Source organism: Cuculus canorus, chromosome 1 (genome assembly GCF_017976375.1).
Source record: "Cuculus canorus isolate bCucCan1 chromosome 1, bCucCan1.pri, whole genome shotgun sequence".
Lineage (NCBI taxonomy): Eukaryota > Metazoa > Chordata > Aves > Cuculiformes > Cuculidae > Cuculus > Cuculus canorus.
The window spans coordinates 45,481,682-45,499,906 of record NC_071401.1 but is presented as its reverse complement, the minus strand read 5'-3'; the positions used below and the strand labels follow the sequence as shown (position 1 = coordinate 45,499,906).

At 37.4% G+C, this 18,225-nt stretch overlaps 1 protein-coding gene across 33 annotated transcripts in view; it reads right to left on the bottom strand.

Moving 5' to 3' along the window:
- DLG2 (discs large MAGUK scaffold protein 2) overlaps positions 1 to 18,225 on the bottom strand; it is a 1,074,248-nt gene that overhangs the window by 214,185 nt on the left and 841,838 nt on the right. For all 33 annotated transcript variants that reach the window (XM_054071916.1, XM_054072001.1, XM_054072006.1 and 30 more), the window contains one exon: positions 6,760 to 6,862. In XM_054071916.1, the coding sequence (XP_053927891.1) occupies positions 6,760 to 6,862 (103 nt within the window). The remainder of the gene's footprint in view (positions 1 to 6,759; positions 6,863 to 18,225) is intronic.

Sequence of the window (18,225 nt, the reverse complement as noted above, 5' to 3'; positions counted from 1 at the left end):
TTCTTTTCAGGGCTGCTTTCAATCCATTCTCCACCTAGCCTCTGTTTGTGCTTGGGATTGCTCTGAATGAGGTGAAACTGTTCTTTTAAACTGGCCTTTTACTTTTAAACATGTTTTGTGGTTTGGGTTTGTTTCCAGTTGAACGAAACATAGTGTAAAGGTTGCAATGAAATTATAAATCTGAAGACTTCGCACGAACAACATAAAACCAATGCAGTATATTCTAAATAGTATGCAGCAACAAGAGGCACAAAAGTTACACCTAAGGTCAGGATCTTACATGGCCAGACAAGTGGGATATGAGCTTGGCAACTGCTGTCTTTGTTCTGAGGGTACCAAAGCCATCTTTACTGGATAAAAAGCAAGAAAAACAGCAAACGCTGGTCAAAACATCTAACCATGTATATTAACTTCTGATGTAACCTGATATGATTTCATATCTCGCATGAAGTTGAATATTGAAGGCACATAATAGTGTTAAACATCTTAATTTATACGGCTGAACTTCAGCAGGACAATCTATGAAACTTCTCTGAACAGTTATTTGCTTTTGTTAGTATTTACTGTTATTTGCCAACTTCAGGCAAATAGATTTTTCAGCCCCTCTGGTGAGTAGGACAGGGATCACTATGGGCTTGTCTCATTCGTCCTTCTCTCCCTAAGCTGTAGGCCACTGTTGGAAACGGGAACCTCAGCAAATGGGACCTTGATCAGATCTAGCTTGACCACATCAAAATTGTGTTATGTTCTTTAATGAATATGCAAGAAATACAACCTTAATCTTTTGCATTATGTGGCAACTGGATGCAGTGGCTTCCAGATGAAAACCAACTACTGCAATGCAACTTTATCCCAGTAAGCAAACTACATTGATTTTCAACAGCTGAGGAAGGGGGCCTTTAAGGTGAGCATTCACATTTCAAAGTTTAGAAGTAAAATCAACAAAGATGAATAAATACAATTATTTATTCTTCCCAAGTATTTTGTATCTACCTTATTGCTGCAGAATACGGAAAGGTTAAACTGAATGAGAAATACATCTGCCTGTGGTACCAAAATAGGAGACAAGTGTTTGTGTTTTGAGGCAAGAGCAGAGAATTAAATTGGGGAAAGGGCTAAAAAATATCCATGACTGCTCAGGGAGAGACCTGTAAATGTGATCCCTGAATTTTTATGCTTATATTTTAGAAAGAATAGATTTCATGCCATAGAAGACAAGGAGTATGCTTTAATAAAGACTGGTGCAGGTCATGGAAATTGGGCCTGTTACAAGGCAGTATGTGAGCCTACCGGATTCAGCAACAACAGAACTGAAAAGTGAATTTATTGCCTTAGCTGCCGTGAGATGTCATAACTGCAGGTGCAGCTCTCCAATAATTTCCTTAGCTAATTTTTGTGAAGAAGAAACTGCCCATCACAGTTTCTCTCCATCTGACACTCTTTCTCTAACTAAACCCAGCTACTTGCTGCTCAGCAGCAAAGAGTCGCAGACAAAGCAGCTAAGAGCTAATTCAAAAGGTGATAAAGCAGAAATTCTCTCACTGTAACAACTTTTTGACCTTTTCATTGTCAGTTCATCTAATCAAACTGTAATCAGTGAATGTTTTCCCTATATGCAAGCTGTTAAGAAAGCAAGTTAATTGCCTTGCTTGAAAGATTTAAAGCACATGAAAATTTGGTGTGGTTTAACACTTTTCCAGGGGCTGTTGTAACGGAATAGCTGCAGAGGCACTGCAATGCAGCACAAGGCAGCCCAGAGACCACTGGCAATGAATATTTTACACAAATCTTAGGAATGAGTTCTATCCTTTCACACTACCACAGGAAGGAGGAGCACCAGCATTTGAGAATAAAATGTGTAATAAAGATTTCCAGAAGTTTCATTAGGAGTCTGGAATTCTGTCTATCTTCCTCCCGACCCTCCAAACTGTGTCTTTCAGGATGAAGTGTCACTATTTCAACCAATGTTTTCTTTCCTTTGAAAGTGTATTTCAGTTTCACCAAAAAAAAAATGGTTTTTTTGATCAAATTCTTCCATACTGGGCTATTATTCACAATTGTTGCCATTTAAATCAAAATATAAGTGTTAAAGTGTTAAAACTGTTTCCCTGTGTGACATTCTGATTTTAACTCAGAATAATAGAATCATAGAATGGATGGGACCTTAAAGATCATACAGTTCCAGCCCCTCTGCCATGGGCACAGACACCTTCCACAGGATCAGGTTGCTCAAGGCCTCATCTAGCCTGGCCTTGAATACCTCCAGGGATGATGCACCCATGACTTCTCTGCACAATCTGTTCCAGTGCCTCACCAACCTCACTGGAATAAATTTCTTCTGAATATCTAATCTAAAATTCCCTTATTTCAGCTTAATTTCTAATTAGTTTTTTAATAGATACACACTTTACCACCCTAAGACTATTTTCCAGGCTCATGTTTTTATTTCACTGGAGAGAAGGTCCTATACACTAGCTCCATATTTTTAGAATGTTTCAAAAGAGATCTGAGAGCTGCTAAGCTTGGAAGAGAGTTAAAATGCTTCCAAGAACGTTAAAAAAAATTGTTAAAAACAAAGCTAAATAAGGTTCCTCTTCCTAAAGGTTCCTAAAGGTTCCTCTTCTAATTTTGTTTTAAGTAGCTTTTGGTCTTTAAATTCTCTTTAACTTAATTTCAGCTATGTGCGGAAGATGTGAGCTGCATGTCAATACTAGAAATTCTATTTCTCATGCCTGAGGTATGATCTGCATAAACCTCCATATGAACCTAATCCACAATGATTATTTGAGATGAAGATCATAGAACTGGAATCATATCATAGAATGATGTGAGTTGGAAAGGACCTTAAAGATCTTCCAGTTCCAACATCCCTGCCATGGGCAAAGACACCTACCACTAGATCAAGTTGCTCAAGGCCTCATCCAACCTGATCTTCAACACCTCCTTGGATGGGTCTTCCATGACTTCCTTCTCTTGGCAGCCTGTTCCAATGCCTCACCCTCTTCACAGGAAAAATTCTTCCTAATATCTCATCTAAATCTGCCCGCTTTAAACTTAAAAACTTTATAACTTGTCCTATCCCTGCACTCCCTGATAAAGAGCCCCTCCACAGCTTTCTTGTAGGTCCCCTTTATATACTGGAAGTCTGCTATAAAGATATGAAGATGTCCAACATTTCTTGGCCTCTATTTATACAATACATGTATATATCAGATACAGTTCACAGGTTTTCAGTCTTTAAGATAAAAGTCAGGACTGACTCAAAAAGCCTGGTGTTGTGGCCACTGTTCCTACGGCTTTTAATGTATACTTTCACTGTTCAGCTCTGATGTTTTAATCTCTGTGATTTGTTTTTGTATTCTCCTAATAATCTTTCCACATTTATATTCACAGAATTTGCATTTCTGCTTGGATTTCCTACCTTTTTTTTCTCATCTCTTTGTCAAAGAGATTAGGGAAATAAAGGTGGTGAGTGTACGTGGAAGGAAACAGAGACTGAGGAGCAGAAGAGCTAAGGAATTATTCTCTAGACTTCATACTATCCCTTGTGTTTCTGTTCAGCTCCTTCTCATGAAATCAGAGCTTGTATCTTCCATTCTGCCTTCGTTCATCTGATCTGTGCTCTTTAATAGAGTTTTCTTCTGTTTCCAAGATCACTTTAACCTGAGGGACAGGCAGCGTGGTTCAGATAAGCACCATCACCAATCACAAGTCTGACAGCATTCAAAAAAATTTTGTGATGCTGTTCTATTTTATGTGATCTCATCTCCGCATTTGTTTGTTACAGACAGGATGAGAAAACAGAATGCCATAATATAAAGAGGAAAAGTTATTCAAGTTGATGGCAAGCACTGGATTATTTTTGCAGGAGTTACTATTCTCTTGAGATTTGCTGCCAAGTCGATACATATAAATGTGAGGGTTCATATGAGGCCCAGATAAACTTTTGATTATTTGAAAGAAGGAAAGGGAAATCTAAACTTTGAAAGCTGCTTCTATAGTAGTCATCTCATTTTCTTTCCACAGCAAAGCATATTATTTATTTTTGGAGACACGGTATTATTGCCAAGATAAATGTGTCATAATTTTTCTCTACTGCATAAAAATTAAATTATTGGAACATAATTTTTTCTACTAACAATTTTAATTGCTAATCATCATCTGGCTTATAGTATTGACAAGTATTCATACCATCACCCCTTAATACATGAAATGTCAATAGCTAGAGGTTTCACTGAATTTTTGCAATGTCTAAAGGCTTAATAAGCTGGAAAAGATGAAAAAAGGTATTGTTAACATTTGCAGTGGCTATTCCTGGATCTCTCCCCAAAAGTGAAATTGTAGTTGTAATGCAGACCTTCTGGTATGAAAGTGGAAAAATCAAGCTACAAGCCTACTTTGCTTATGTCCTTTACCATCTTTGGAAGCACTTTGAAGCAAAGAGTCCCTGGAGAAAACACTATTGTACAGTTTTAAAATGATATTTTATGATGCTGTTCCAATATATGCAAGATAAGATATGGTAAATAAGAGGTACATCAGGTATAAATTACACAGAAATCACAAAAAGTGTTTTGTGGGGTCATTAGAATAAAATAAATATTTGTGTTGATACAGTGAGTGTCTTTCTGCATGATCTGTAAATCCTTAAGTAATTCTCTGGGAAGGTTATTTAAACACTGTTTTAAACCTCTTTCTTCTTTCTTTGCTGTTAGGGAAATTTTGAAGAAAGAAATTCATATTGATATATATTCATCTATATTCATCTATATTAATTAATTCATTTCATATCTATATTTATACAGTTTATGTTAGCAAGCATCTCAGATTAAAATTAAATACTTTATCCATAAGCCAACATGTGCTGAAAAACTACTGAATGCTCTCGCTACCTTAAAAAAATCAGTCATTTCCTTTAAAAAGGCTAAATTTTGGGACCTGTTTTTCACCAGCTCCACTCTCTTCAACGTGTTTGGACAACTTGAGTGAAATGGAAACTATCTGTGCTTCACTAACAGCAAGTCATGCAGTAGGGAATAGTCTGCCCTCAACAGGGTTTTTGGTGAATGCTGCAGCGTTATCAGAAAAGTAGACTAAATATACAATATAATACTTGTTGAATTGTATTAGCATCATTTGAATTGCGTGCTCACAAAAACTGAATTAGATATGTTACACCGCTGGTAAAACACAGGGGAAAAGTATGTCAACTAGAAGTTCAAATATAATAGGAAAAATCTGTCAAGTGATGTATTTTTCTGTGTATTAACAATGGCATAGAACGAGTTTGAAATGTCAGTGATTGCTACAAGTACTCAGACACCATGGTGATAATTGCAGTATAAAATCACCAGACAGCAGACAAGACTGCTGGAACTAATGGGAACATCACTTTATTCAGAATCCAGTGCAGATAGCTGTCTGTAATGGAATTGCATTTCAATACTTTTTCTTTGAAATAACACTGATCATTACTTATGGATTTTTATATTAATATGTTCCATTTATTTAGCTAAAGGTAGACACTCACAACTTCATTTGCTCTCATCTGCACATTTCTTAATATGCCTTAATTTATTCTGCTTGGTGACTCAAGTGCAGATAAACCAATAAAAGGATGCATGATATCAGGTCTGAAATAACAATCGTAGGTTTGACTAAAACACCAGCTGTTTTTCTCTTTGTGTGCTATCATCAGGATCCAGAGAAACAAAAGAAGGTATGACGCTGGATAAACTCCGGCAGTGCTAACTCATCTCCACAGTGTCTCTGAAAAAAACTATTAGAGCTATATTGTTTCACCTGAGACCTACATGTGTACTAGGCTGGGCTCAACCAGGCAGAATCAACAACTTGTTTTGACAGGTCATAGCAGGACTTGTGAATTGAGCTAGAACTGTTTATGGAAAACTGATAAAAGGGTGCCAGCAAGTCTTTACAGACACCTGTCATTGCTGAATTCACCTGGAAAGGTGGAAAACCATCTTTTGTTCCTGTCAGGAAGTAATATTCTTCTCATGAATTCCCTGAAAGCCTCAGATAGCTGTTTGAGTCGTAGCTTATGGACAACAAGGAGTTCTGCCACTTAACTCTTGACTCACAGGATCAATTAATGCTTACTTCTTCCCAGTGAACCTGGATTAAAATCTAGAAAGCTAAATATTGGACTCCAAACGCTAGATGAGACACATTCCACCCTAAATGTCTCCTATTTTGCTGAATTTCCTGTTGATACTTTTATATAGAAAGTTGTCATTCTCTCTAGTAAGTACTTGTTATCTGGGGTTAATTGCCGTAGAGGTACAAGGACACTGTCATTCAAAATAATAACAGGAGGCTCTATGCATTTGGCAGGAGTGCTTATCTTTGCTTAATTCTGATCTGAGTGTCTGAAGAAACTTCAGATCTTTCTGGCATTTCTGTCCCTTCTTAAATTATCTTTTGCATTGTCTCCAGAAGAAGAATAGAAAAGAATGTAGAATAAGCAATAATGAAAATAAAATGATAACTCAGTGTTGATTACTCTCTTATTACATGCACATTTAAAGTTAGTTCTTATAGTTGCATAAAATACTCTAAAAGCAAAGCCTGTGGTATAAATACAGCCAGTTCCTTGGGATAGAATTGCTATGTGAATTCCAGATGACTTCTGATGATAGCTGGGAAAAGCGCTATCTACAGCAGCCTTATCCTGTTAAATGGGTGGCTTTAAGGCACTTATCTTTTACCATATGTCTTTAAGTTTATGATTTTACTTACCCTCTGGCTGGTATTGTGCTATGATTGTTACCGTCTGCCCTGCTCCTTTTAGTGCAGCTGCAGCTTGCTCGTGGGTAGCACCTCGAAGGTCAATACCGTTCACCTAAAAAAGGAATGCAAATAACAACAGATCTGGGTAGTTTAACATTAGACAGAAATGTCAGAGGTGATTTTATTTAAAATAAATAAAAGGTGGTTTTATTTAAAATATCTGATGGATGTAAAGGTCAGGTGGCCCACATAAAAGAAGTGAAAGTACAAAATCGAAAAGGCCAAGGGAATGATACCTGTAACTGGCCATGAGGATGTGCACTACTGCCACACACCATAATTTATGTATGCTTATCAATGCATATTCTCTGACTCATGTTTTTTTTGGGGTTCCTGGTCCACTGAGTTTACATTTTTTATAATCTCTTCATCAATCATTTTAATTTAATATATAAGGTTTACAAGATAAATTTTCTGTGGTGCTGAAGGTCACTGTAGAATACTGCAGGCAAGGAAACTGCTCCTTCAGCCAAACTCTGTAAGCCCAGTCTGTAGCATCAGGAAATCTGGAGATACATAGCAGACCTCTAAGAAAAACCTGCTGCCTGGAGAACTTCTGGGCCAGAAACTCCATTTAACATCTTTTCATGCAACCCTTCCTCCTACTGCCTAGGAATATCTCTGTATATTACATATGGCAGCAATACACTATCAGGTACAGCTTTGCCACCTCTGCCTGTTTGAGACTGATAGACATCTTCATGGGGTTCCTCTGACTTAGTGATTTTTTTTTTTTGTTGCATAAGCAGTGGAAGTGGAACAGAGCGGATCAAAGTAGGGAACCCACGCCTAACATTTGTGGGAAGTTTCAGTGGGTTTTCTTTGTTAACATAGTGCCTTTTTTAAAGCTTTGCTTTGGTTCTCTGTAGGCCTGAACAGAACCCTCATGTTTAGGCACCACAGTGCCTATACTATGCCATAAAGGAAATCTCAGCCTGGATCCATTGCCTGTGAAGACAATTTTGAATCTAAGACACCTTTCCATAAACAGAGAGCTTCGGTTTTATCTGTGCATTTGTCTCTTTTAATATTTGGTATGATGCACAGCTGCAAAATAAAATCAAACAATCATTGCCAAATAGGTAGGTAAAGGCCTGTCTGCGTGCTATTTTACTCACTAGTACCTGACAGAGTCTTACTGAAGAGTAATAGGTGTTAAATTTAGAAAGGACTTACAAGATTGCCTGACTTTCTAAAGAACAAGATGAGTAGAAGCTAACTTGATTTCTGGATATTATTTTCCAATATTTAAAAGCAAACATAATCAAGTTCCAAATTTTCTAGCTGAAAAAGCATGTTCATGTAACAACAATTAATCTTAATAAAAGACACTTTTAACTTACACATTTTAATCAAATTCTTGCCCTCAGGCCAAAATGAGGAAGAGTTTCTGAAGGGGTGAAACAAATAAGACACTGTATTGCCTCTTCCTCAAAAACAATGTCTTAATTATAACAATTGTGCTTGGCGATTCTATTCCCTGACATGATTACCTTGCAAATTGTTACATCTGATTTCAATTACTGCTTTCAATTAAGTTAATGTTGTTTAAGTTAAGAATAATCAGTAAAAGAAACAAAAATACCAGAAAAAGTTGCAAGAGTGTGCAGGAAATCTTAATATATATCAAAAGTAGTTTTTGCTTCTTATTAAATGGGTTGGCTTCCTTTAAGAAGTATTACACAATAAGCAAAGTATCACTGCTCTTCTGTGCTTGACTGCACAATCCTGATGCCCTGGCCCAGAATGAACTTGACTGCGCAATTTCTGATGACTAACTCCAAAATGAATTTGACATAATGGAAATAAGAAGAGCCTCCAGCTTCTATAGAAGTCTGTCTCTTCTACATGCTGTGGAGAAAAGCAGTTAGAAAGCTTACAAATAAAGAGAAGAGTCGCAATGGAAGATTATAGTTTAAAACTACAGACAAAACTAAACTGAGATGGAGAAAGAGATGCAACAATAGATCACTCATTGACTAGAAGTGAAGTGTGATTCAAGTCATTAAATACTGAATAATAATCTGAATGAAAGATGAGATTTATATTTTGGATACATCAAGCTCTTCTAAAATTGGAAGAGTTATATTCCCTTTACAATATTTGAATAGCCCGTGTTATCACAAATTGGTTCAATTCTGAACAGTGCCATTTACTACAGTCTGATTGTCTTCTGTTAGAATGCTTGAGCATGACTCATATGTAGGTCGTTCAAATAGAGGTTAGCAGAATAGTCTATTTTATTTAGCCATTTATTTATTTAAGCCACCTTATTTTGTGTTTGTACAGTGATTAAATTAACACTTGGAATGTCTTGTTGAATTGGAAAGGAAAGTAAAAAACATATCCCTTCTCTGCAGAGGAAACAAAGAATTTATTTTAATTTCTTCTTTGAACTGTCACTGACACAGCACAATGCAGTAAATTAAATGGTGAAGGAATAGCACCATTTTACCATGGAACAAAAATAGAGCAGATTTTTCAAGTTGTGAGTTCTTTTATTTGTTGAACTCATAAAATAAGAACTTCTCTAAGCAAACAGAAGTCTGAATAAAGTTTTGCCACTGTTTTCATCAAGAGACGGTACAAAAAACCTTATTTATATGCCTTAACTTCACACATCCACTTAGGCAATCTCAAGCACATTAACAATAGAGGAAAGCTGAGCCACATCCCCCAGCAGTACTGCTTAGTCATTAGAAGTGGAATATGAAGCATCAACCCTTATGTGATGGAAGTATGGTATTCCAGCAAGACAGAGGACATTGGAAAAACACACATTAGGCATGACCTGCCTTGAACATATCCAGGGAAGACTTTCGTCATGAGGAGGTGGCAGAAATTGTTCTATACAATGGCCCACACAACTCTGACAACTGATGCAAAGCAGAGAAAAGTGCAAGAATCTAAGAAACTCCTGCGTATTGCCAAAGCACAGCCCTTGACCAGCAATATTTTTCAGCTTAGGCCATGTTTCACAAAGCAAAGCCTGCATATCCAGCTTGAGGCTGAAGCCCTGCGGAGCCTCATAGCAGGGTGGAGCAGGGAGCAGAGCATGGTCAGTGCCGTGGTCAGCTCTGGGAACCCTGGCACTTCTGGAGGAATACGTCTGCCTGGGAGAGTTTTTGCCTTACTAGTGAAGAGACAGTTTAGAAATAGAAAGAAGACATGCACAGGGGAAAATGTCTTTGCTCTGCAGCTTGGCTCCTTTGAAATTTTCAGTGTCACTTTATTGTTTTTCTCTCGCTTTTCTCAATTCTTCTAATCTTTTCTGTGTCTTTCGTGCTTTCTTCTGATCAGTTAAATCTCCTTCATTCAGCACGTATAAGCACAGTGGCTACCTCAGCCTGAACTCTACTGAAAACATAATATTGGGTCACATCTGTTGTTCTCTATGCCTAGCATAGAACTTCTCTCTTTTTATGGACCAGTGATTCCAATGACCTTTTCAGTTTTCCTTGTCTTGCTACCTTAGAGTTATAACATTTGCCTCTAGTAAGCTGGCCTTTATGCTCTGATAAGCTGGGTGTTCTAGAGGCAAATTCTTTTTTTTTCTGGAAAACAAGAACCACTGTGGGGTTACAAGCTTATCATTTAGTGTGTTTTTTTCTGCTAGGTAGTTTAAGAAGGAGGCTAAACCAGCTGAAAGAGGTATCAAATTACTACAGCTTTGAAGTAGGAAGAAAATTAATATTGTGTTATTGAAGAAGCGCCTTGCACTTACTGCCTTTTACAGCAGGAACCGACAAGCTTGATGACTCACCAGACCATATGAATCATTCAAAATGGTACCTGTTGCTCTTAAGCCTATAACCACTGTCAAATACTTATTTTTTAATCCCAACTGTACAGAATTTCTTCTAATAAAAGATTTTTTTCTCATGTGACTGTAGCTTCTGTGAATGATGCCAGACTGGCGAACTGAGACTGAAATAATTTCACTGAAGAGTTCACTGCAGTGATGGCTTAAGAGCCATTTCATATGACCTCCATCAGATTTCCTCAGAAACATTTTAAACTGGGTTTAAAATACATGATAGCTTTTGGAAAGGACACATAGGCTCACTGGAGCCTGAATGGACATGAAACTTATTTCATTCAGGTCACTAAATAGCTACCAGCTAGTTCTATTACCAACCTGGCCTGGATGTGATCCAGCACCTATGAGGTAATCAATGATATTTTGTCTCATTGTTAAAGTACACAGAGGCACACATGCAGTCTTTTCAAGGTAAGATATCTGGTATTACCAGTGAAAATTGTCATATATGACTACTGTTCTAGTTAATAGCACAGAGCGATATTTATAAACAAATTTATAAATAAATACAAATATAATTTTTCATTAATTTTATATACAAAACACTCATCCATCAAATATAATACTTAGTGAGAATATTCTTTTATGTTAAAATAGAGAGTTCATCATTACCTCTTAAATTGAAATGTACTACCTGTTTTTTTACCTTCCCTCCTCATGAGTGGTCATTCAAACACCTTTACATTTCTTCCCACGCTAAAGTAATGTATCTCAGTACTGTGTCAACTTTTCAAGCCTTCACATATTCCCTCTCCCTTGCAGTTCGTGCTGTCTTCCTGCTTCAAACTGATAAAACACCAAACTCTCCCTTCTCCCTCCTACACCTTTCACTTTACACGACTGTTAGTTCTGTTCACTTTCATACCTTTCTGAAACAATCCTCTTTCTCTCTAAGTCTATTTTCAGCATTTGGATTTTCCTGTTTCTTGCTCTCTTCCAGGGTAATTTAGGCATTCTCCTATTAGTAGCATTTATTCCCTATTAAATTTATTAGCATTTATAGCAAACCTTGATTTCCACACAGATCTAAATGGTCTTTTCCATTCCAGTCTGTGGGTGTAGCTAAACTGCCATTGATCAGTTTTGCTCATAATGCTGCAGGGTTCTCATTTCACATGTGAATTTTGAAGGACTGTATAAGCAGAAATAATTATTGCAACTCTCCTGCTTGCGAAATGAAGTAAAAATTTCCATTTTAATAAGTGCTTCATGACTCAAAGATGATAAGAACTTTATTCCATCTGAAGCCAATAAGTAACAGGTACTTAGGAACTGAAATAAAAAGGTATAGCAATTTTAGAGGCTGCTTAGAGACAGAAGGGCGTTGATGATTTGTCTGACCCCAAGAACTGAGTTAGTGGTAAATTTGAAAACTGAAATCCCTGCCTTGATGTCTACTTGGTAGTTTTTTCCATATTTCCATGACCACAGAATATGGGAATGTGCCCTGTGAGAGGCGAGATAGCCATTGGCTTGTGTCATGGCAACTCTATACTAGCTTTGATCCAGTGACCATGAGGCAATGTATCAATGGTTGAATGATAGTTTGTCTAACCGGAATCTTCAGTTCTAGAGGAGTGAATTGTTCAGTGCTCATGTTTTTATATATAAACTGCCTGAATCACAACATTCATAGCTTATTTGTGGCTCTATAGATTAGGACTACGTGACATAGATGCTTCGAACAGATGATGTTCCATATTCTCAAATAAAGCATGTTTTCTAAAAACAATGGAAATAGCTTTTTGCATTCTGTAAGTGGTTTTGCTTTTGTTATTGTCCTGATGGCTTGCTTGTTCTGAAAAAGGGCATATTTATCTTGTTTCGTTTTTTTAAATCTCCAAATAGTCCTCCAACAAATTATTGCAGCTATCTCTCAAAAATTCTGTTTAATGGATTGTTGATTTCTATTATTTTGTAGCTCATGTTATATGATAATTTTTTTAATCTCTCAGGAACTCAAAACTTACTGGGTTCCTGCGGTCTAATGATTCCTGCAGTCCAGGCTGTTTAATTACAAGGCAAAAGTCCAACCTGGGGCAGATCTCTGAACAAATGAAGCTCAGGAATGCAGCTGTTTTGTCCACTGATGCCAGTTTGGCTTTCAAATATATGTTTTTAATTTTCGTTTGTTGCTAGCTGATGGTAAGGTTACACTGAGTGTTGTGAAACTCACTCCAAATCTGCAGTGTATCAGATGTGACATGATTCTGTCTGACAGTCTTAAAACAAAATTTACTAAGTCAGAATGTTTCAACTGAATGTGAACGCCTTCTTAAACTATTAGAAGCTGAAGAGTAAGCTATCTGGCATCAGATCATTTCTACTCACTGAGACAATTGTAAAATGAATGTTTTAGAGGTAATTGATGATTTCATCAAAGCAAAAATACACAGCCTCAAGTCTAGGAAAATTGACTAGCTTCGCTTGACACATAACTGACAGGTTTGGTAGCTAACATTGCTTGGTAAAAATTGATGTACCTTACTCATGAGAATCATTAGTATAATTTATTAGGTTCCAATCATGTGCTTGGAAAAGTCAGAGTTAATTTAGGAAACAGTTACTACATGAAGGCAATTGCAATATATGTTATAGATTGCAGAAAGATGGGGGCAGAAGGAGAGAAAGTGAGAAATCCACCTGGAAGATAGATTCCTACATTAATAAAAGAAAAAAGGGAGGTCTATAGTGACCAATGTACATAGTATTCCAGCATATGCAGGTGCTAAATTTTTCCCTAGATGCTCCATTAAGCTTGTATTTTAGAAAGTCATCTATTTTGTTTTGAAGTCCCAAAGTGACAAGTCTATGAGTTTGTATGGCAATATAACCCAGTTACCCTGACAACAAAACAAGTGCATCGTGTTTCGAGGCTGAATATGTCTAAGTTTAACTTACAGCCATCAGAACATGTATATTTATCAACAACAATGAAATCCACTTTGCTACCAGCTCTCTTCTTCAAGAGTATCTCCAGATGGCAATGTTTACATTGACAAGGTTGATACTTTATTAAATTGAACTTTTATGGGCAAGAAGGGTGCTAGAGCTTTCGTAACATAGGTTCCAAACTCCAAGGCTTGATGGGGGAAAAAGACTTTTCTTTATAAATAAGCTGTTTCTTTAAGTAAATAAAAGACAGGATTTTAAAAAAGCATAAATTTGCATTTGTGCACTGCTTCTGTTCAATGGGTGTCAGGTTGCATTCAGTACCTCTCAAAGTATCCTTTTGTTATACAGGGAAGTTATGTGAGTGTTTATGTTTTGTCATGTGAAATGTTTTTGGTTCATCAGCAAGTACTGAACATATGTCTGCATGCATTGTAAAAGGTGAAACGAAGTTTATATGGAAAGTGGAGCAATGTGAAGATCTCATATAGATTTGAGTAAGTTGAGGATTCTCAAAGACCTACTGCTGTTTCTAACTCACCATTAATTCTGTAACTTCCCAATGTTGTTATCAATGTCTGAGCTTGTATTAACCCACTGTTTGCCCCAGATCTTCCCGCTAGAACTTAACATGACAGTGTCTTTGCTATTCTTTGTTTTAATCTGTTTTTTTGCTGGTCTTGTGACCTGCCACTATATGAGGATGTTGGTAGGCAGCTTACAGGGGCAGCTAGTTTGTCATAAAATGTCATCTATTGTTTCTCATCCAGCCCTGTGTCTGTTGCCTTTTCAGGAATTAAATCACATTTGACACTATTATTGAAAAATTCATAGAGGCTGTTACTCTTCTTTCTGTTGTGTTCTCAGTATATTAAATAGATTGTTTCTTGCAAAATTTTCATTGAAAGTTGGGCAAGCTGCCCTATATTCTTTTGAGTTCTTGAAGAAAATTCTGAATTGTCTGTTTTGAAGAGTTCCTTAAGTAGTTGAGAGTGAATTTCATCTGGATACTAAGAACCTTATTTGTCTAAGTTCTAACTTGCTTTTTACCTTTGTCCAGTTTAAAGATCTCTTTCTTCGTAACTGCCCTCACTGGTTGACCTGTGTTCCTTTTTTAAAGAAAACAGAAGCAAATAATGCACTAAACATTCAAACTCTCAATCTCACTTTTATGTAGTCTTTCTTCCAGCTGATTAGGAAACTAATTTATTCCTTTCTTGTCTGTTCTTATGAAATATTTTCTTGCTTCCTTATGCCTTCTCTCTGGTGACCAATGATAGGACTAGAGGGAATGACAGGAAGATGTGGCAGAGGAGGTTTAGATTGGATATTAGGAAAAGGTTCTTCACTCAGAGTGGTGGAGCACTGGTACAGGCTTCCCAGGGAAGTAGTTATGCTGCCAAGCCTAATAGTATTCAAGAAGCATTTGGACAATGCCCTCAGACACACGGTATGAATTTAGGGATTGTCCTATGCAGGAAGAGGAGTTGGACTTGATCATCCTTGTGGGTCTCTTCCAAACCAGGACATGCTATGATTCTATGATTCTATGATTCTATGATTCTTTCACAGTCCTTGTTAATTACAGTCTGTTTTACATCTTGTCCTTCTAACACTGTCCCTGAATTTTAGCTATGATTTATAATTTCGTTAGGACTTAGGTTTTTAGAACAACAGTAACTTGACTTAGCTTCCATTTTTTCAGTGTTGATTACTTGGGTTTCATATCATCAAAAGTCTCTCAAGAACTGAGGTTTATTTCTTACTATGCTTGCTGGTATTGCTTTATCCACTGTGCTCTTGATATTTTTTTCTTAAAATAACAGCTACCACTTCTGACTTAATTGTTGTTTTAAGACTTGTTCCCTGTGGGTTTTTCCATATCAGCTGTGAATGCACAGTAGATTGGTTTTGAAGTTCATGTTACTTATTCTTCTCAATTTCCTTATTCCCTTCCAGCACAAAATTATAGTCTTCACCACTACACTATATGGTCACTCAAGGACACAATGCATTTTATTCTCCCATTTTAAGGTGATTCTTCTGTTCTGGTCAGAATAAAATCCGGATTTTTCTGATTTATACTTGCTTTTGACATATTATCAGCCAAAACTATTCATGAATATTTGGCCATTTTGGATGGGATCTATTTCAATAAAAAAACAAACTTGCCAAATTCTGTATAATCCATGAGAAAGAATATACACTTTTATGGCAAAATGCTCATCTGATCTCAGAACAAGGTCTATGTCAGGGCAAGGTAAATTGTCATAGAATTATAGAATGTCTTTATTTGGAAAGGAAACACAAGGATTACCAAGTCCAACTCCTGTTTGTGCATAGGACAACCCCACCGTTCACACTATGTGTCTGAGGATGTTGTCAAAATGCTTCTTGAATGTTGCAGGCTTGGTGCCATGACTCTTTCACTGGGGAGCCTGTTCCAGTGCTCCACCACCCTTTGGGTGAAGAACCTAAACCTCCCCTGGCACATCTTCCTGCCATTCTTTCGAGTCCTCTCTTTGGCCACCAGAGAGAAGAGATCAACAAATACTCCTCCTCCTCCCTTTGTGAGGAAGCAGTAAACTGCAATGAGGTCCCCCTCCATGTCCTCTTCTTTGGGCTGAACAAACCAAGTGACTGTAGCCACTTCTCATATGGCTTCCCCTCTAAACCCTTCACCAACTTTGTAGGAGATTAATCTACCTGCCCTTCTAGCTGGTATTATCCTATTAACATATGACAATGCCTGTGCTCTCAGCTCCCTTCCTCTCCAGAGATTTTCTTGTTAGAGATCTATCACAAACATCATCTGCTATTTGGAATTTATAATCTGGAATAAAGTTGGCAACACATTCTCCCTTGATTTTCAAACAAGTTCTACATTTTTAAACCAGTCCAGTCGTCTGAATTGATCCACCCGTTTAAGTCCCTGCATGGATTATATACTAACATTGCCAGCATATAACATACAAAACTCTATACTTTACTGTGAAGCAAGTTTGCATAGTCTATTTTTTCTATAGGGTAATTAGGATTATTATTAAAAACATAAAGGGAGTCTTTACAGACAAGTGCAGCTAGAGGCTGTAGAAGGTGATAAAGTCTTCTATGTAAGAGGACAGAGTCCTACATCATCCACACCACCACAGGGAAGTGAGCATCCTAAGGATATTGTCAGTGCCACAAAAGTGACAAACTGATGCTCCATGGAGAAAAGACTCCTTGACAGATAGAGAGAATTTAAATACTTCCCAAGCCAGCTGCAGTTTACAAAAATCCCCAAAATCTGTGGAGAAACCCCAAACAGTATTTGCCTTTTTCCTTAGTTTTGTAACTAGGTAACAGAATGCACTCTTTGCCTTAAGTAGTTTTATTGCTTTTAGCATGAGCAAAAAGCTATTTTACATTAGAAAGCTGAAAGTTTCTCCATACTAAAGTAAGGGAAGTCAATCTGAAGACCAATTATAACTGTAGCAAACATAAGGCATAAATATTTGTTATAAATAAGCACTGAGTCCTTACACTCTGTCCTGTTCTATATGCACACATTTGGTGTAGAAATAGGAGGGTATTATATTTTTTCAAACACATACTTTATTTTTCCTACAGATGTGAGAGACAATATGAGTAGGAGTTGTGGGGGAGGAACTAAGAAGAAAGAAGTCTTAAAAGTGTTCATAAGGGAAAGCAAACACCTCAAAAAATGAAGGCAGGACAACGCACAGACACAAGACAATCTGATCAATATAAGTGATCACTTTCCCTCTGCAAAGGAGAGCCACGTGTAAAAGACCAGAGATAGTACTGAACTGAAATGCTGAAATACCAGCATTGCAAGCTAACCCTATAGAATGTCATGAACCAGTGACTGAAAGCCTCACATAATATCTCTAGCAGTTCTTTCCCAGTGATATCTGATTCTCAGAACACAGCAAGGGAAAAAAAAAGATACTGTCTTCCCCCATCTATGAATACATCTTGGTACCATACTGAATCAAGAGGAAAATCATGCAGAATTTGGTTAACTCCATTCATCTGATGCAGGCTGGACAGTACGGGAAATGGAAGCACTACAAGAGTACTACCTGCATCTTCACAGGGCAGGCTCTTCAATTTTGGGATCCTCAGTGCATTGAGGGGCTGGAGCGTGTCCAGAGAAGCGGAATGGAGCTGGGGAAGGGTCTGGAGCACAAGCATTAAGCGGAGCATCTGAGGAAACTGAGGCTATTTAGTCTGGAGAAAAGAAGGCTGAGGGGAGACCCCATCACTCTCCGCAGCTTCCTGAAAGGAAGTTGTAGCGATGTGGGTGTTATTGTCTTATCCCAAGTAACAAGTGATGGTACAAGAGGAAATGGCCTCAAATTGCACCAGGAGAGGTTGAAGTGACAGGCCTGATTGACAGGCCTGAAATGATATAGATGATCCATGAATGATTTGTGTTTAGATCAATTAGATGATTTTTATATCATGCTTAGATCCTGAATGAATTGAGAATGTGAATCTTCCGTGGGTCAGAGGACTGAATGAAGTGACAGGGCCTGATCAAGAGGCCCAGAGAAATGTGGGTGACCCATGGATGGTTCCTATCACATTGTTATGTGTACTGTTCAATCTCTAACTTTTCACTTTGTTATTATCAGTAAATTGTCCTATGCTATTCCTAATGCATAAGAGTGTGAGAAAGTGTTTTATTATCAGTA